Source organism: Protomyctophum bolini (assembly GCF_963924005.1).
Source record: "Protomyctophum bolini genome assembly, chromosome: 5".
NCBI lineage: Eukaryota > Metazoa > Chordata > Actinopteri > Myctophiformes > Myctophidae > Protomyctophum > Protomyctophum bolini.
Genome location: NC_137866.1, coordinates 7,389,079 through 7,409,810, shown reverse-complemented (window position 1 = coordinate 7,409,810; position 20,732 = coordinate 7,389,079). Strand labels below are relative to the sequence as shown.

The 20,732-nt window shown below is 43.6% G+C and overlaps 1 protein-coding gene across 1 annotated transcript; it reads left to right on the top strand.

Moving 5' to 3' along the window:
* The first annotated feature begins 7,378 nt into the window (after positions 1-7,378).
* Positions 7,379-14,933, top strand: LOC308315232 (FK506-binding protein-like). Its single transcript, XM_080763106.1, has 4 exons — positions 7,379-7,494; positions 8,913-9,081; positions 11,627-11,928; positions 13,756-14,933. Exons 2-4 carry the CDS (start codon positions 8,919-8,921, stop codon positions 14,437-14,439), a joined length of 1,149 nt encoding a protein of 382 aa, XP_080619232.1. The 5' UTR covers positions 7,379-7,494; positions 8,913-8,918; the 3' UTR covers positions 14,440-14,933.
* Positions 14,934-20,732: the final 5,799 nt, after the last annotated feature.

The following is a 20,732-nucleotide window of genomic DNA, read 5'->3' as shown; positions in this document are numbered from 1 at the left end:
GCTCTGCTCTTGTGTACGTTTTCCACAATATCAGTTGCTGGAAATAAACAGATGCAGTACCATGAGAACACAGTATGTGTCTTTACAACTTTGGGTACATAAAATAAAATAATCTGCAGAGCAAAATAAACACAACCTACCGCTTCCAAAGCCAGTATGAAATGGGAAGTGCGGTAGGTTACGTCATTAGGTTATAGGTCATAGGTTACGTCAACCGCCTGAACTCTTAAAGTGACAGAACATTGGATCACAATACAATATAATGCCTGGGCAAGTGGAAGCACTATTAACCACGTTACACATGGATTATGCTGACCATGCGTGCACGCAGTCCGCAATGTGACTGAGAATCCCCATAATGCGCTGTCATTCTTCCACGACCCGAAAAAAAAAAAGAAATTGCGTCCCGACTCCCTATTATATTATCAAAATTGGATAAAATCAGCTCACCTGGCCCAGGCGGTGGCGTAACCGTCTGGGCACCCGACTGGTAATCCAGTCGCAGTGTGCCGCAGGTTCGACTCCCGAGCTCCCGACACGGCCTTTACTCCATGTCATCCCCCCATCTCTCTCCCGTTTCCTGTCAGCCTACTGTCTGTCCCTTCAAAAACCAATAAAAGGCGTGATCCGCAAAAAAATATCTTAAAAAAATATATATATATATTAGCTCACCCTCCCTCTGACAAAAATTAGGACGGCATGATTGGCATCGCCCTCCCCTATTTCCCTCCAGACGCCCCTTTTCCTAAAATGTTCGACTTCTGAGATGTACGCATATAGTAGGGAGTAGGGAAAAAAAGTACTGAAATTGTACTGGAGTAAATGTACGTACTTAGTTACCTGGGTGGCAGCAGAGTGTATGGGCTGAGGTTAAGGCTAGTATACTTTATGAGGCATTTGAGTGGCTCATATTTAGCCTATAGTGGCTTTAGAGCTCTAATAGTTCAGCTGGGATTTATCTGTTCCTTCTCACTGCTAAGTGTGTGTCCTTTTCCTACAATTTTACAAGCCAGTGTAAAGTGTGTGAGTGAGTGAGTGAGTGAGTGTCTGAGTGAGTGAGTGAGTGAGTGAGTGAGTGAGTGAGTGAGTGTCAGAGTGAGTGAGTGAGTGAGTGAGTGAGTGAGTGTCAGAGTGAGTGAGTGAGTGTCAGAGTGAGAGAGTGAGTGAGTGTCAGAGTGAGAGAGTGAGTGAGTGAGTGAGTGAGTGAGTGAGTGAGTGTCAGAGTGAGTGAGTGAGTGAGTGAGTGTCAGAGTGAGAGAGTGAGTGAGTGTCAGAGTGAGTGAGTGAGTGAGTGAGTGAGTGAGTGAGTGAGTGTCAGAGTGAGTGAGTGAGTGAGTGAGTGAGTGAGTGAGTGAGTGAGTGAGTGAGTGAGTGAGTGAGTGAGTGAGTGAGTGTCAGAGTGAGAGAGTGAGTGAGTGTCAGAGTGAGTGAGTGAGAGAGTGAGTGTCAGAGTGAGAGAGTGAGTGAGTGTCAGAGTGAGTGGGGCCAAAATCTATTATAGTTTATATCAGAGCCATAAGAGGAGAGTTCAATTCATCGGGCCAGTGTTCTACAGAGCCTTCTATTGGTGAATAGTGACAACGTCCTGAACCGGACGTTTACAGAATGCACTGGAGACGTCTATGAGCGTTTGTCACTATTTGGTTACATGATCCCATGTGACCGACCGGCGCTGTTTTCTGCACCCTCATTGACGCAACTCTCCAATAGAAAGCTCTGGTTTAAAGTACGGTACTACTATGCAACATAAAACCTTTGGTGTATAAACTACTATAAAACCTGTGTCAAACCTGCAGTGGTTATGTACAGTTAAGCAGATTTCACCTTACAAGTCGTATTACACCTTACAAGTCGTTATATAATGCTATATTTGTCATGATCATTGTTATAATAAAGCAGTGGTTCTCAAAGTGAGTCAGCATCCCCCCCCAATGCACATACTGTATATACAGTACCCTCGCACCGTGCACTTCCCCTCATAGCCAGTCTGTGGTAGAGAAACTGTGAGTGGCTCATAAAGGAAATTAACGGGGGGCTAGGTGGTCGTAAACGTGTGCCCGGGAGGGGAGGATACACACGCTGGCACTGAGTAACAATGCTGGGCATCACACATGGTGCCACTTCAAAGGGCACTTCCTGGCTGCTTTTTACACCTCCTTTCAAGTGGTAAATCGATGTGGATTTAGCTGTGTAGGCAGAAAGAAAGAAAGAAAGAAAGAAAGAAAGAGCGAGCAACACTGAAAATAGTTGAACACTATTTTCATCTCCAGCAAAAGTGGTGATATTTTGTTCACTGTAGGCTGTGATACTCACCATCATCATGACTCATGAGTCTGACCCCTGTTAGGATCATCACCAACATTCTCATCCCCGATACAATGCACTATGCAGGCATTCTATATACACCACCAGCAGTACAGAGGGCGTTTGGTTGAGGGGGTTTGAGAGAGGGACTGAGCCCAGATGAGAGAGGCCTCTCTGGGGTAAGGAGGGCAGCATGAGTGGGACTCTCAGTCCTGTCTGGATCCAGGAGAGAGAGATGGGAGAAGGGATGGCAGGAGATAAGTCCACTTCAGTAGACTCAATGAGACCCTTCAATACAGACACGGCACTCACCCTGAGCACTGTCTGTCTGTCTTATCAACGGCCGTCCGAGAGAGAGAGAGAGAGGGAGAGGGAGAGAGAGAGAGAGAGAGAGAGAGAGAGAGAGAGAGAGAGAAAGAGAGAGAGAGAATGAGAAGGGTTGGGGGGCGTGTGAATGAGGGAGAGAAGAAATCCACAGGGCGGAGAAAGTTAAGACTCAATCTCTCTCTTTGATTACCATTCATCAGCCCGAAAGCCAACTCAATTTAGAAAGCCATTATTGTCATTGTCGTCGGCCTGGCTGGCTGGCAGCTCAGCTGACATCCAAGCACAGCACAGCCAAGCGTGGCGGAGGCATCCATCCATCTTCCATCTCAGAGAAGGCAATGATGCCACGGAGGGGGCAACCTGGAAGAAGCACAGATTGCTCTCATTCTGTGTGTGTAAGCAATAAGCATGCACAAGCATACCTCCTGTGTGTCTCATGCGCGCACACACACACACACACACACACACACACACACACACACACACACACACACACACACACACACACACACACAGGGTTGCCAGCGCTGTGACAAAGACAGATTGGGTGTCTGAGAGGGACAGATAGCCTACTAGCAAACCTCCACTCGCTCACAGAGGGAGATAGAGAAATACACGCACACACATAAACAAACACACACAGACACGCATGCACGCACACAAACACACACACGCACGCACGCACGCACGCACACACACACGCACACACACACACACACACTTTTGCACTGGCATCCAACCAACTTGTGTGGAGAAATAACTGAGCCCTTTAACATGGACAAATAGGTGTGGATAAGGTCTGCAGAAAATTGCCGATTCATCACAAATTTCAAACAAACAGATTAGAAGGAGACTGTTGTAGTATTCAGTTGGACTTATAGGATTTGGAGGTGTATACAGTTGCGCCAGGGTGTGTGAGATTTGTGAGCGTACGAGAGTATATACCAGAGTTCTGTGAGCATTGCCAAAGGCAGTGACAGGCCATTCTTCTGCAAGCAGGTTTTTCAGATAGCCCTTATCTTCTCCTCTCTCTCTCTCTCCTCTCCTCCAGTCCTTTTCTCTCCATTCCTCCCGTCGTCCGCTTCGTTCCCCACAGGCCGGTTCCCATTTTCTCGTCCTCCTCTGCTCTGTCACCTCCTCCTCCTCCTCCTCCTCCTCCTCCTCCTCCTCCTCCTCCTCCTCCTCCTCTGAATTCTAATGTTCACTGCAGTGGTTGTTCACTTTGCAACGCCGCGCGGCAGTCTGATTGGCGTGGCGGCAGATTCATCACCAGACATCCAGAGTTATGGACCCATGGCAAGACACTTTAACCTCTTTGTTTCTCGGATAGAGATCGCCACACTGCAACAAAAAGAACAACCCTAAGTGCCCATTTAACCGAGTGTGTACAAAATGGAACCAAGCTTTTAAAAAGAAACAAAATCTAAATAACCGCATTGCGGTTGTGTATATGCCTCCAGCGCCAGCCTGGCAGCCGCTGGCTGCAGGCAGACAGTTTACATCCGTGTGACTCTGTCCAGACCCACACGCTAGATGTATAGCGAAGACTTTGAAGGAATTTAATGAACGTGTTTTGTGAGGTCACCGTGACCTTGACCTCTGACCCCTGACCAGTAAAATTCTAATCGGCTCGCGTTCATCCTCGAGTCCAAGTGGATGTCTTGTGTCAAGACAGAGACGTATAGTGAAACTCCCTCTGTGCAGCCGTCCCTGAGAGATATCACATTCACCAGAAAGGGACCAATTTTACGGAAGTGCCTGTATGTATCTGTATACGTCTATACGTACAGTACATGTATGTGCAGTACATGTATGTATGTAGTAGTACATGTATGTAGTAGTACATGTATGCAGTGGCTCAGAGGTAGAGTGGCTGGATATAGTAAATCGCAAGGTTAAATCGCAAGGTTGCCAGTTCAAACCCGGGCTCCCCCAGAGTTAGTGTCGAAGTGTCCTTGAGCAAAGACTCTGAACCTCCTAATTGCTCCTGATGTGCTGGTTGGTGCCTTGCATGGTTTCCTCCGCCAATGTGTGTGTGAATGTAATGCACAATCTATGTAAAGTACTTTGGATAAAAGTCCTATATAAATGCACCTTATAAATATTATACACTTATTATACACTTACAGTAAATGCCTCTGGCCGTGGCTGAGGCATACAGCGATTAACACTCACACCAATTCTCCCACTCTCTCCCCCCCCGACCCGGACAGAATACAAGGTCTCCCCTTACCATGCTCTAGCCACAGACCTCCACTCGCAGCCTCCGCTCTAGTGGAACCACTAACTGCCTCAAAGTCCGCCCCACCAAGCTCCGCACCATGGGCGACCAAGCTTTCTATGCAGCTTCCTCCCCACTGTGGAACTCACTCCACAGTCTGTTGATGCTTTTAAGAGAGGACTAAAGACTTTCCTTTTTAACAAAGCATTTGATTAGCGGTTTAGGTTTTTTACACCTAGGGTTTTATTGCCCCCTCACCCACCCCTTGCTTCTTTTTTAATCATTTTTTTAATTGTTTCATGCAACAAAAAAAAAACTACTTTCTGTACTGTAGCACTTTGACGTCTGTTTCTAAATGTAAAGTGCAATATAAATAAAATATATTATTATTATTATTATTATTATTATGAACCCTCGCGAGTGCAGAAACCCTGATGACGCAGCAGGACGGTCAACGTCAGCTCTGGCGGTATAAAGCAGTACGTGGTTCGTCCAGGGGATCTCAGGGTTTCATATATAGGCGGTTCTAAATTGGTGGTATAGTATCCAAATGGAACCAACTGAACCCTAACGGATCCATTTGGATGCTGTCAGAGTTAAGGGCAGGTCCTTGTCTTGACATGAAAAAGTTTGAGAGAAGAACCCACTGGTATAAAGCATGGAGCTATGGAAGAGGGGAGACGGGGGCGACATTCAGGGTCCCGTGCTTCCTCCCAGATGACCTCAGCAGTCCCACGCAGCCTGCGTGTCTGTCTATTAGAGCAGGGGGGGGGGGGGGGGGGGGGGGCTATTAGGCCATCAGAACGCTGGAGCGTCCCCTCTCTCTCGCCATGGTGATAAGATCAAGGCATTCCGACAGCCAGAGAGCGGTCATTACCCTGCTCTCCAGCCCATAATGTCTCCTCCATTAGAAGAAGCCCTCCCCGTTGCCATAGAGATGCAGCTGCGGCCGTTTAACTCGATTCTTGGCAAAGGCCTGCCCCCTCTGGGTCACTGGCACACACGTGAGTGAGTGCGCACACACACACACACACACACACACACACACACACACACACACACACACACACACTCATCGTTCTCGCAAGAACTTTGTTTGTGCGTGTGCAAGCTCGCCGCTGCAGTCACACAGACGCAGAGTCAAGACGACCGAGGTGCCCTTTTTGACAAGAATGATGGCACGGCAGTTTGAAAGTGCGAAATGTGGAATATTTAATATAGTATCTGGCTTGCGTCATGTGCGTGCAGCCACTTTGGATGTTTTGGGTGCAATTTTTCTTTTGTTATTGTTATTTATTATCATTTAACTTGAAGAGGTTTTGGTGCATGAGAACTACAGTAACTTTACTTTACAGCAATGCCCTGGTTCACACTGACACATTGAAACCTGGGAGTGCACCAGTACAACCACAGACTGGTGACCAGTGGAGCAGTTGGGGGTTCAGTGCCTTGCTCAAGGGCACTTCAGCTATGTTAAAGGAAGGGTGGTCATTTGGACTCATGCATTCTCATACGTATAGCCTACAGCACGCGTGCACGCACACACGCACGCACTGGGTCTTGTTCCGTCCGTCGCTGCATGGGTCATGGCCGTCAGGACGGTGAGCCAGTTACTGAGTCACTGACTGGTCACTGTCATGTTCCCCTGAGAACATGGCGTGAAGTGATGCTCTACTAAGACCTTCTGGCTTTATTCAAGCTTACACACACCCAATAACACAAACATAGATAGACAGTCTGTGGTTAACAGCCCCCCCTGACACACGCACGCACACACACACACACACACACACACACACACACACACACACACACACACACACACACACACACACACACACACACACACACACACACACACACACACTACACTTTGAACAGGATAAACAAACACCTCAGGCTGTTCTGAAGCTTTGCCATCAAACAAACCTGACCCCCCATTCCTCTTAACTCCAGTGGTCACGTCCAAGCCTTTGTCTGAGTCATCACCAGCTCCCCCCTCCAACCACAAACACACACAAACTTGTACATGCACACGCACGCACGCTCTCGCATACACGAACATACGTGTACGCGTGCCTCACACACTGCTCACAGTGGAATGCAGTAGTAGGCTATAGGCCTACTATTACTCACCAAAGTCTCTTGAGTCACATCGCCCTCTAGTGTTCAACTGACGTAATACAACGGAGATTCCTTGGGTTTGAGCCTTAGAGTATATATTTATTATTATTTATTAATAATAACAATTATTATTTATTATTAATATATAGGCTACTCTAACGTTTGAGCCAGGGTAACGCCCCGCCTGCCTCTGATTGGCCTATCGACACTGCCCGTCTTGACTGTCCACTGAGGTGGAGTCTGATCTCTGCTGCGAGGTGGTGGATTGATATGATTAAGAGCTAGAACTGCCTCTGCCTGTAACATTGGAGCCTGTAACAGTTACAGTGTAACTTGTACGTTTTATTTTTGCGTAACGTAGAGAATGACGCATGCCCGCACATACGGTACGTCACTTCCTGGGGAAGGCGGAAGCTCTGTCTCACTCGTTTTTGTTTTGTTTTGTTTATGATTTTAGGATTCTCTCTCAGACTGCCGCTCTTCGCATCTTATTCGGTGATATCCCACATGTTGTCTAGGTAAGTTATATGACTTTCTGTTACATGCAACATTCAGCATTTTTGTGATTAGATTATTGTGAATGTCAATGCCTTCGGTTATGAATGCTACTATATGCTATGTATGTACAGGCAGCTATCTGTTAATTAGAGTACTGATGGTCACTAACTGTCACTATATCTAACTCAGCCAGTCTGTCTCTGTCCATCAGTCCATCCAGATGTTTGTATTTCATATCGGTCTGGTCTGGTGGTGTCTAGCAACATAACGTTTTAGGTTTCGCGTGATTTTGAACAACAGTGGCTTCTTACATAAATAATAACTACTCCTAGAATGGCCGATGATATACCATACATTGCATGGTGTATTTGACACAGCCACAACACCCTTTGACTTTTTGTAGAGTGATTTATCTGGGCATTCTTGCAAATTCTATTGTTTTTGTAGCTCTGTCATGGATCATCTATTTTTTTTACAAAGGAATACATAGTCATGATGGTATCCGGAGAACTCGCCAGTTTACCAACTCGCCGCGATTTAGAGCATTTTTTAGTTTTACGTCACCTTCATTTAAATTGCATTGAATTGAGAGAGAGAGAGGATAGTTGTTTAGAGTTAACACTAGAGAAAGTACGAATGCTAAATGTTTAAAACACCAAAACAATGTAATTCATTAGTAAACAATATCCTGAATTGGTAGGCCTACTTATCATTGGTATTCACATACTCACCTTTTTATCGTCATCTGGCTGACAATTTAAATGCACAAAATAATTTGATCACTTTGGAAATGGATATAAATTATTATGTTATGATATAAAACATACATTAACATACAGTTTAGCCCTATTTTATGGCACTCTACCGGCCGCTCTACCGGCCGCTCTACCGGCCACTCTACCGGCCACTCTACCGGCCACTCTACCGGCCGCTCTACCGGCCACTCTACCGGCCACTCTACCGGCCACTCTACCGGCCACTCTACCGGCCACTCTACCGGCCGCTCTACCGGCCACTCTACCGGCCGCTCTACCGGCCGCTCTACCGGCCACTCTACCGGCCACTCTACCCCTGAGCTACTGCCGCTTTTTTACTTGAGTAAAATATCAGAGCGCTTCTTCCACCACTGCATGACGATGTCACCCATTAGTTTCAGCCTGATCTAACCCCTCGTTTACTTCCATTACGCAAATTAAAGTGAATTATTTGAAAAGTAATATATAAATGAGTATATATGAAATCCGATGCTGTTTGTTCAGCCCCCAGACAGGCAAGCATGCACGCACATAGACACACACAGACATGTACGCACGTACACACACACACACACACACACACACACACAGTATTACAGTATTACAGTATTACAGTACTGTTAATGTTGTAATTTGGGGGTCGAACGGTAGATTTTAAGCTCTCTTCTCTTTACTTCCTATAGCCAGTGATGGATCCTGGGTGCTGTCCTGAAACATACAGGGACTGTTCCCCTGATGACCGTGATGCCACATCCTGGGTATGTGTGTGTGCCAGCGGCATCTGGAAGGTCCAGCGAAGGCGAACACATACGAAGGGTGGACAGGCTGCTTTGAATCCTGGAGACGATGGGTGTATGTATGGTGCTTTTCTCACCTTTTATGTTCTGTCCTTTCCTTATCCTAGAATTGAGATGTGTTGAATAATGTATACTGGGCGATATGGACAAAATCAATGTGAGTGTGGTACCAGCTCAGTGGCTCAGTGGTTGGAGTGTCCGCCCTGAGACTGGGAGGTCAGGTGTTCGATTCCCCGGCCGGGTCATACCAAAGACTGTAAAAATGGGATCCCTGCTTGGCACTCGGCATCAAGGGTTGTATTGGGCGTAAGTTCCTGCAACACACTACCGTTATGTCCAGGGGGAGTACTTGTACATCAAAGCTGCCTTAACCCATTCTGACCTGAGATCAGATTCATACGAGGTTTCCACTGGACACACACTGGTCTGATGAACCCATTCTGACCTGAGATCAGATTCTAAAAATGTCAGTCGTTCTTCGAATTTTTTAAAAATAGCAGACCTACAAGCTCGTATCGCGCCACTCGGTGGCGCGATATGAGCTTGTAGATCTGCTATTTTTCAATAGGTAAAGCATAACATGATGCTAACACCAAAATGGGTGCCCGGTCAGAATGGGTTAAACAGGTTGTGTTTGAGGCCTCCTGCTCCTATTCAGTATTTTAGCCGTGAGTGAGCGGGTCCTACTTTTGTGTCGCTTTTGTGTCCCCATAGAGTTATACTGTGACCCTCCGTCGGACTAAATCTGAGACGAAAACAACCACGAAAGTCTAATTTTACTGCTTTCCTCGCAACAACGCTACTGCTCTCCCAAATCTGGCTGTGACAGGCCGTCGGTCTGCCCCACACTGGATACTATCGCCATTTCATTTCATTGTGTCAACTAAATCCTCATTGCAAACTTAGATTCAACATACTCAAGCCTGCACACATTTGTACTGAGCAAATGGACTGTTACCACCTTCAATAATAATGATAATAATAGTCTTTATTGTCTCAACATCATATATTTTCTTTGTCATGGACACTTGTACAAAACATTAATAATTCCACTCGAGTTGGAACCCATTTTAACCCTCTGGCTTCCTTTCTGAAAAATAACGTCATTGTAAAAAGATTCACGCGTTTAGATATTCTATTTACTGAGATGAGATGCGGACGGGAGCTGGTGCCACTTGGACCTGGGCGTAACGTAGGACTACAAAATGACGTCGGACTTAACCCATTCTGACCGGGAACCCATTTTGGGGTTAGCATCATATTATGCTTTAGCTATTGAAAAATAGCAGATCTACAAGCTCATAGCACGCCACCGAGTGGCGCGCTATGAGCTTGTAGATCTGCTATTTTTGAAAAATCGAAGAGCTACTGACATTTTTAGAATCTGATCTCAGGTCAGAATGGGTTAATGAGACCAGTGTGTGTCCAGTGGAAATTCCTCGTGTGAATCTGATCTCAGGTCAGAATGGGTTAAATACTGAATGGGCCTCTTAGCTCTGCAAGGCTTACTTACTTACCAGTGATCCAGATATTGGATTAAGAAACTCTGCGTGGGTCAATTATGTCACACTGAGAACATTTGAGTTAACTTTTATAATATAGTTTATACAAAATTACATTTTTTATTCTTAGTTTTTATTCACATTTTCCACAACGTAATGAAACAAAACAAAACAAAAAACACAAAACAAACCAGAAAAGAAAAACATCTTGACATGGACTACTTTTAGAAACTTTCCAAATTAAATAAAATGCAACCATACAGCTTATTTCAAATTAAGACACGGTAGGAATTAGGAAACACAACAGACCACATTTATCACAGGCATGAACAACTACAAAGAAAGATAAGAAAGATAAGAAAGCATTCTAGCATGGAATTCTCCTTTAAGTTCTTATTTATTGCACTGTTGTTGCATATTAATATCATACTATCAAATTACTTCCTCAAGGCCCCGGGTTGAGAATCAATGCATCTTCTATAGGGGTGCACGGTTATGGAATTAGGACTGATCTGCCGATACCGATTATGACCGATTCTAATATTAACCCATTCTGACCTGAGATCAGATTCATACGAGGTTTCCACTGGACACACACTGGTCTGATGAACCCATTCTGACCTGAGATCAGATTCTAAAAATGTCAGTCGTTCTTCGATTTTTCAAAAATAGCAGACCTACAAGCTCATAGCGCGCCACTCGGTGGCGCGCTATGAGCTTGTAGATCTGCTATTTTTCAATAGCTAAAGCATAACATGATGCCAACACCAAAATGGGTGCCCGGTCAGAATGGGTTAATATACAGAGGACCACAATGGAAAAAAAGCCTAGGCCCTATAGGGGCTTGGCCCAAAGCCTGTTAATAAAGTATGTAATCAATCAATAAATAGCCTATACTCTTTGTGTGTCTGTTTTCTCAACTGAATGAGATGAGTAGACAAATTAAATTTGATTTTTTAAATATTTTCTTTTGCTGGGGAAAACCGAAAAATAATCTGTATTATTTTGAGACCGTTCCGATACCGATATGGCATTTTTATGGCCGATTCTGATTATGCTACCGGTTAATCGTGCATCCCTAATCTTTTCCCCATGCAGCGTTGTCATCCGGTGACAGCCCGAGGATAGGTTCACTGTGTCGGGTTCGAGTGTGTCTCAAAGAGGACATCCATAAGACTGACAGTCCAGGATCATGCAAGGGAGAGGAGATGCTGCAGATCCAAGCTGACCAACCAGTGGCAGAGCTCGGACTGGAAATGACGGCTACACCCATTCCACGCTCTCAAAGTGCTGCCCTTCGTGTTCTGCTTGGCGATTGGACAACACTGAGGCTAGGGGAGGGACAGTGTGATGTGACTGAAGCCTGTCTGGAGGGGATGAGAGCTGGAGAGAGATGTGAGGTATGTGGAGAGTGTACTTGCTGTGTGTACGACGTGAACATATGAAATGAACTACATCAACAGAACAGAGCAATGAAAGAGGTGAAGAAACGAGTACAAGCAGGTTGGAACGGGTGGAAAAATGTGTGATAGTATCGGCAAGAATGAAGGAAAGGTGTACAAAACGGTGGTGAGACCAGCTATGTTGTATGGTACTTTAGACTCGAGAGACAGTCGCACTGAGGAAAAGAGAGGAAGCAGAGCTGGAGGTAGCAGAGACTAAAATGTTTGAGGTTCTCTCTTGGAGTAACAAGGATAGATAGGATCAGGAACTAGGGACAGCCCATGTTAGATGTTTTGGAGATAAAGCCAGAGGCCAGACTGAGATGGTTTGGACGTGTACAGAGGAGGGATAGTGAGTATATCGGTGGAAGGATGCTGAGGTTGGAACTAAGCAACTGCCAGGCAGGAGGCCTCGTAGAGGCAGACAAAAGTGGAGATTTATGGATGTACTGAAAGAGGACATGAAGTTGGTGTGGTGTGGTGGTAGTGAATTATTATACCCTAATTTCAGCAACTCAATGCTGCCTACTGTACTTTGTAATTTCATCATGTTATAAATTAACATGATGTACTGAAGAACACTAGAGATAAGAAATCGGGATCGATAAGAAATCAATTTCGATCGATCGATAAGAAATAGGGAAAATAGCTATTGTACAAGCTTGTGGATGTCTGCTGTCGGGAAGTAACCACTTAACTCCAAAATGTTCATTTTTCAGGAAATGAAAAATGTAAACTCTTTAAGAAATTAAGAAAACCTGCCTCATCAAAGTTGGTGTTGTGCTTTAGCAGACAGTTTGAGGGTCCAATGGAGTTAAGAGGTTTTGTCCAAAGCATTTTTTACTACTTTCCATTGGTTCAATATTTTCGAAACAACACACAGACGTACCTGGGTGTCTTTTTTGACACCCAGATGAACCTCGAATGTCACATTAAAAAGATCACCCAATCCTGCTTCTACCATCTGCGCAACATTGCAAAAATCAAGTCAATTCTGTCACCCCAAGACCTGGAAAAAATCATACACTCATTCATATCCTCCCGCTTGGACTACTGTAACGGTCTCTACACCATGCTTAACCATTCATCTCTATCCCGACTTCAACTGATTCAAAACACTGCAGCCAGAATACTCACAAATACCAACCGTAGGGCCCACATTACCCCTGTTTTAGCCTCGTTGCACTGGCTTCCAATTAAGGCCAGAATTGATTTTAAAATTATTTTAACAACCTACAAAGCTTTAAACGGGCTGGCCCCTTCATATATTTGTGACCTACTGCCCCCAAAGTCAAATGTACGACCCCTTAGGTCCTCAGACAAACATCTACTGAAGATACCGGGGACTAACCTAAGAACTAAGGGCGACCGGGCTTTCGCAGTGGTTGCCCCCACTCTTTGGAACGCCCTGCCCCTCATGCTAAAGAATGCTGAGTCAGTAGACTCTTTTAAGAGACAGTTAAAGACACATTTATTCCGTATTTATTTTCCCATGTAGCTCTTACCCGATTTATTTTTACATACCTATGTTTTTGTGATTCTGCCTCTATAGTTCTATAGTACCATTTCCATGTTTTCCTGTTTGTTTTTAACTTGTTGATTGCTTGTTCCGTGTTCTGTTCAGCACCTTGTGACTTTGTCTTGAAAGGTGCTTTTACAAATAAAATGTACTTACTTACGTAAAGGGTATTCAATAGCACTGATTTATGCTAAAAGAAATCTAAATCCTCAAAAATGGACTTAGAAGGTTCCTCTTGACAGTCTGAATTTCGTCTTTTCGCCCAGATACTATTGACTCCCTTGGATAACGGACCAGAAAACCCAGCGGCACAAATCACAGAGGGAAGCCAGCCTTTATGTGCCACCGTTGAACTGCACTCATTCACACCTGGCGAGGAGTCCTGGGAGATGTCACCTGCTGACAAATGGGACTGGGTGAGGTCTCACAAGGAGAGGGGCGGAGCCAGGTTCAGGAGCGGCGACGTGTGGGGAGCAGCCGACAGTTACAGTCGAGCCCTCAAACTCCTCATCACCCTGTACAGCCACACCAGCGACACAGACACAATCCCAGAGGAGGAGGACGAGGAGGAGCAGGAAGAGGCCGGCGAAGAAACATCAAGGCTGCCCGCCAACCCCCAGGTTCCGTCCACGAACGTGTACCAAAACACGAAAGCAGAACTCCACTCCAACCTGTCGCTGTGCCAGCTGAAATTGAAGCAACCGCAGCGTGCCAGAGCTAATGCCGCGAAAGCCACACAGCTGGAGCCCGGCGGAGCAAAGGCCTGGTATCGCCTGGGCCAAGCGTGTCAGATGCTGGATGAGATGGAGGATGCCAAGCAGGCATTCAGGAGACTTTTGGAGCTACAGCCAGACTCGCCCGCAGCCCAGAAGGCACTCAAAGATGTATCGAGCATAGAGAAAGAAAGAAATGCACAGTTAGGACAGAGGCTCAGTAAGATGTTCAGTTGAAACCTTTTAAAATCACACATCGTTGAGTGGGAGGGCAGTGTACAGATTGAGATCTACATTTGTTTTCATGACTGGCATTAAAATGGCACTACATTTTTCTACTGCCTTATGTTACAAACCATTTCATTATTATGTATTTTCCCTCAAAAATGAATGTAAGATACTTGAATGTGAATTATGCCACCCACAAGTGTAATTCTATTATCTTTAGGGGTTGTTGGTGGAAATGCAGAGTTCTGTGTCCACAAAATTAAATTGCAAGTTAATGCAATTATGTAATGCGCCACTAGGTGTCACACGTTAACAACATGTATCCAATGGGAAAGGAAACTAGTCAGAAAAGTGTTTGGTTCGTTCTATCTTACAAACCTGTTACAAATCAAAAAAGAGAATGTTCGTCGTTCAATCGGAACGGTCATAGACTGAGAGACTCAGTTGCTGTAGTCATTATCAAAAGCTGGCACATTAATGTATAATGCTTTTCGTCTGGTCTGACTGGGAAAGAAATTAAATGTTATCACTATAGCAAGTCTGCAATGCATTGAACGACATGGGAACATGTACTGTCTGTACTGTGCAAGTGTGAGTATAAATGTTAACTTGAACAGTTTGTTAAGCAGCATGACTACTACTCGTTTGATATTAGGAGTCCCAATGGAGAGTGTTTGGTAGAAAATGACGATCGTTTTATATTTGCTAACTTAGATTTGCCAAAAAACAGTTCCTGCCGCAATGGCGAAGTCAGATAGGTAATCGGTCAGTATAAACGAATACAATCTGTGTCTGTCCCACACATATCATGAACATCTGATGCCTGACGGATCAACTTAAAACTTACCTGGTGTATATCGGCACGCGTGTGATGCTCTGAGTGGGAAGTTGGTCAGACCTACGGTTGTCCAGAACTGAAAATACAAAGACAGATAGCCATGAACATAGATGAATACTGGACAACTCACTTGCTGTCATGGTGGGGTGAGTTGTCTGTAGCCTACTTTCCGCTGGGGCAAATTGGGCGAGTTGGTAAAGGGAAAGGACGGACAGCTCACCTCACCCCGAAAAATACTAGCCTGGTTAATAAACCAGATTAATATCGCAATCCGCCGGCAGGCAATTTTTGTTTTGTTTGCCAACAGCTGATTCGGTCTGGTTAACCAGGCTAGAAAAATACCAGTACACAATTTGAATCAATGGATGTACTGAATATGACACACACCCATGAAATAAAATATCAGCATGAACAAACACTGAGACGGAAAAATGAATGATATTACATTTCAGCAAATATACTGGTCAACTGGAAACAATAATACAATACAAATTGAGCTGGCCTTCAAATTTTGACTTTACCACTTTACCTATAGAAGACAGTGGTCTGGTTTCTGTAGAGGGCTGGTGACATAATTAGTCTGCATGGCTCTTTTCATGTTTTTCATTTCAATACTGTGTGTCTAAGTATGGACAGTTTCACCCATAGACACCCAGTTCCCAGTATTGAAATGCAAAACATCACAACTGGACATCTCTTCATAGTTAATTCATACAGGTGTAAATTACCTCAAATAGGACAACCATCTCCCCTCAGAGGAGGAATGTTTGACACGTCTTCAGTCTGAACTGATCTAATATATAATATACTCACATTGTTAAGTTTGAAAAACTTAACAAAAAACGAAACGAAAGTGATAAAATAATAATTTTATTTCTAGGCTACTGTTCCACACTCCCGACTCCTGCCCAGGTGATGGCGGTAACGCACCACTCAAAGCTGGTTTGCCAACAGTAAATACCGGTAAACTCATAGGTAAACTCCTAATAAGAAAAAAAAGAGGGTGTTTGTTTTGCGGAAGAGGAAACGTGCAATTCTCTGCTGCAAAACAATAACGTCAATAAGCAAGTGAAGTGAGTATTTTTTATCTTTATTTTTTTTATTATATGAGGCCGATGGTTGTGAACGGCGAGGTAACACTAGCTTGCTTCAAATCACAATATATCACATCCTAGCTGTTGCATTTTTGTAGTTGGGTCTCACGCGCGAACGACTTATTGATAACGCATACATCTTCATGTCATCCATATCCATGCAACCCTGATGCAACCTCTCAACGCTAAGTTTGAGGGAAATTACTTATTGCTTAACGAATTACTTTACTTTGTATTACAGTTGTTTTATCGTCAGATAGAGGGTGGCCATCATGTCACAGAGGAGGTCGAGGGGGGGACAGAGCCAACCTCAGAGCCAGGGCAGAGGAAGAGGAAAACGGGTAAAAGACTGGTGGTCACATCACTGTACTTTCAACTTTGCAGGCAAAATATACTATTTTTTTGGAATCTAGAGTTGCAACAACTCTTGACAGCCCATGCCAAACAGAAATGTATCATGAAAATGTATTGTTTTCAACTATGTTAAACTAAGTCAACATTTCAGCTGTACATAAAGCTTGCCCTAGTCAAAAAGTCCAATAGGATTCCGATAGAAAAAATCCTATTGGAAATCCAATTAAAAAATCCTATAAGAATGTGGAACAAATCCTATTGGATATTTTCTTATAGGATTATAATCCTATAAAAAAATCCAATAGGACTTTTTCTATGGGATTATTATCCTATAAGAAATTATCCAATAGGATTTGTTCCAAATTCTTATAGGATTTTTTAATTGGATTTCCAATAGGACTTTTTCTATGGGATTATTATCCTATAAGAAATTATCCAATAGGATTTGTTCCAAATTCTTATAGGATTTTTTAATTGGATTTCCAATAGGACTTTTTCTATGGGATTATTATCCTATAAGAAATTATCCAATAGGATTTGTTCCAAATTCTTATAGGATTTTTTAATTGGATTTCCAATAGGACTTTTTCTATGGGATTATTATCCTATAAGAAATTATCCAAAAGGATTTGTTCCAAAATCTTATAGGATTTTTTTTCTCATAGGATTTACTTCTATAGGATTATTATCCAATAAGAAATCCAATAGGATCCCATTTGATTCTTGTACTGGAATCCTACTGGATTCCTCTGCTGGATTCCTATAGGATTCCTAGACTATAATCCAATAGAATTCTGAAAATAAATTCTGAAAGAAATGAAAGCAAACACAATCGAACAGTAGGCTAATTTATTTCAGTTTCAGAGAGATAGAAATGTCATTAAATAGGACTGTAGACTAATATGCATGTCAAACTGGGGGTCCTTGAAATTCTGTTTTTTTTTTAAATTTAAGCTGTATGCAATACTTGCCATTAATATAGTGGTTGCAACTGTATTAATTGATTGCCCGATTGAGTCCCGTGGTGGGAGTTCTGCTCTGGTTTTTGTCAATATTAAGTAGTTCCGGTCATTTTGTGGGGGGGCACTGGAGCCATGCAGTAAAAGTAAATTAATCCACAAAACTAACAATTTTTATTGTTGACCTTTTTAAAATATTAGTTTGACTTTGACCCCTCTATCACATGGAACTATCTTTTGGGCGTAGTGATACGGACACAAAAAACATAGTTCCGTGTGATAGAGGGGTAAACAATTTTGCACTAATATTTTAGAACAATAGAAATTATGTTGTGGATTAATTTACTTTTAATGCGTGGCCCCAGTGCCCCCCCACAAAATGACCGGAACTTAATATTTCACGAAAACAGAGCAGAACTCCCACCACGGGACTCAATCGGGCAATCAATGAATACAGTTGCAACTTGCAACCACTATATTAATGGCAAGTATTTCATACAGTTAAAGTTTAAAAATATCTGAACGATCCCTTTAAAGTTCTTCTCTGTGAAACAACATTATAATGGTCAACAACACACTTGACTGTTTTTGACACTTTGACAGTCTTTCAGGATTTCTAAAACAAAATGTACACTCCAGAATTAGAAGAGGCCCAGTCCAGGGGCAAAGTCCTTGCTTTTTAGCTGACTCTCAAGTGGCCATCCAGACATAGAGAGACATAGAGAGAGAACAGAATAGAATGTCTACATAGGCCTAACTGCTGTGATTAGATTGGCAATCAAATGTTAAAACAAAACAAGTTATGCCCCCCTCAATCCAAACCAATATAACCAAACAAATATGGACATTGACGTCACAGAGACGGTCACCAACACAATATCCTGTATCTAAGGAATTTAGGGAATGTATGGAATTTATGATTATGTTAATTATAAATATAATATTTGATGATATATACAATATGATTTATGATTTATGGAATGTAAATAATTAAATTACTCATTTGCATAATGTATGCATTACTTACTCACTAGCGCCACTAGTGGTCAAAAAGGGTGGCGAGCACCACACCTAATATACTACTCCCATGGTGTACATAGTTGGTATTTGGAACCTCCAGTAGGAATATATTTTCAGATCTGAGGGTGTGGGTGGTTTAGGTAGGGTAGGGTAGGGTAGGGAGGGGCAGTTGTGACGGGTGCCCCAGACAAACAAGTCAAAGGCACCGCTCACTTCACACAAGTGTACATTTTTTATACCCTTTTATGAATTTGGCTGATTTTTGAGGGGCCCTTCCTATACACAGGTTTAATGTTTGTGTTTAGTTCAAAGTTTGTTTAGTAAACACTTTGACAATGAAGGGAACATTTACGCCATAATTTGTCGTTTACGTCATAATATTGTCTCTTTATTGTTAATGGCGTTTAATGTTTGTGTTGGCACCGTTTGTTTTACATCACCTAATCAACATGACTGAGTTAGATAGATATATATTAGCGCCCCTCACTTCACACGGGTGTGATTTGTATTATTTATATTTCCTTCTTTATCGTAGGCACGCTTTTATCATGTCGTGGTCGGGTTGTTATTGTTGGTTGTCATGGCTGCCAGTTCCCACCTGATGTCGTGTGTGAGCTCAGACTGATCCAGACCGCACTGAATAACTGCCAGCTTACATAATGTCTTGAGGCTAGGACTGAAGTCTAAGACATACAGGTCATCAGGGGTGGTGTGTCCAAAGAAGAAGATACGATCTCCCACCATGCATGCAGCATATCTCAAACATCGGACCCGGTCCTTTCCCATGGGCTCAACCTTCTTCCAGGAGAAGGTCTCTGGACTGAATTTCCACACATCATTGTTGTTCTGGCCACCAAATATGTACAGCTCTCCATTGTAGGTAAATGCTGAATGATAGCACCATCCTTCTGGATGAGGCTGTGGAGATGGTGTGCTCAGCCAGAGGTTGGTCTCTGTGTCAAACACTCTGAGGGGGTACTGATTCCACCCGAATACAAACATCTTTGTCCCGATGATGGTGGCAGAGTGAAAGTATGTAGCAGTAGGTTGAGTTCCTCTGGTGTTAATTAAAGTCCAGACCATTGTGCTGGTGTCCAACTTGTACATGTCAGAAGTCCATCCAGTCAGCTTGGTGGATCCTCCATGTATAAACATGACCTTCTCCAACACACAGGCTGAGTGGTGCCACCTCTCCTCTGGAACAGTCCCAGAAACCCTGGGTTGGAACCATCTGTAGGCGTCAACACCAAATGCATAAAGCACATTGCAGTAAGGATAGCCTCCCCAGAAGTAGACTGTATCTTCAACCAAGACAGCTGTGTGGCCGTGGAGCATGGATGGAACCTCTAGGTGGCGTCCTCCTCTTCCTGGCGGCGTCCCTGGGGTCAGCTTCCTCCAGCGTAAAGACACTGTGTTGAAGACGTGAACATCGATGTGATCACTGTCTCCTCCAAAGCAGTACAGCTTGTCCTGCAGCACCACAGCTGCATGGCGACATCTCTCTGATACTCCTTTCAGATGGACGGTCCAGCGGATCATTCTAACATCCGGTTGTTCTTGCTTCTCTGTCCCACAATGCAGTTCTGTCTCTCCGTCTCTGTCCCAGAATGCACTGAATGCAGTTTTGTCAACCACACGCTATCTCTTATATCTCTACAGTGGTACAAACGTCATGTGACGCCTCTGGCGAATCCGTGAAGCCGGTGTGTTGCGTCAGCCAGACATACAGTAGTCTATCTGTGTCTGTCACTCAGGGAAAAGGCTCCAGTTTTCAGTGTGACTCTGTGTGTGTTTATCATAGAGTAATGAAATGATAGAGACCGAGCGTTAAAGCATAAAGTTATAAGATAACTATAACTAAATCCATTTGAAATTCAATAAAACTTTTACTTCGAGATTCCAAAAAAAAAAATGGCAAAAAAAAATCAGGATTTCAATTCAAATATAGCAAAAAATAGCTGATCTTCAAGCTCAAAACGCGTCGCATGGCGACGCATTTTGAGCTTGTAGATCGGCTATTTTTGCTACGACATTAAT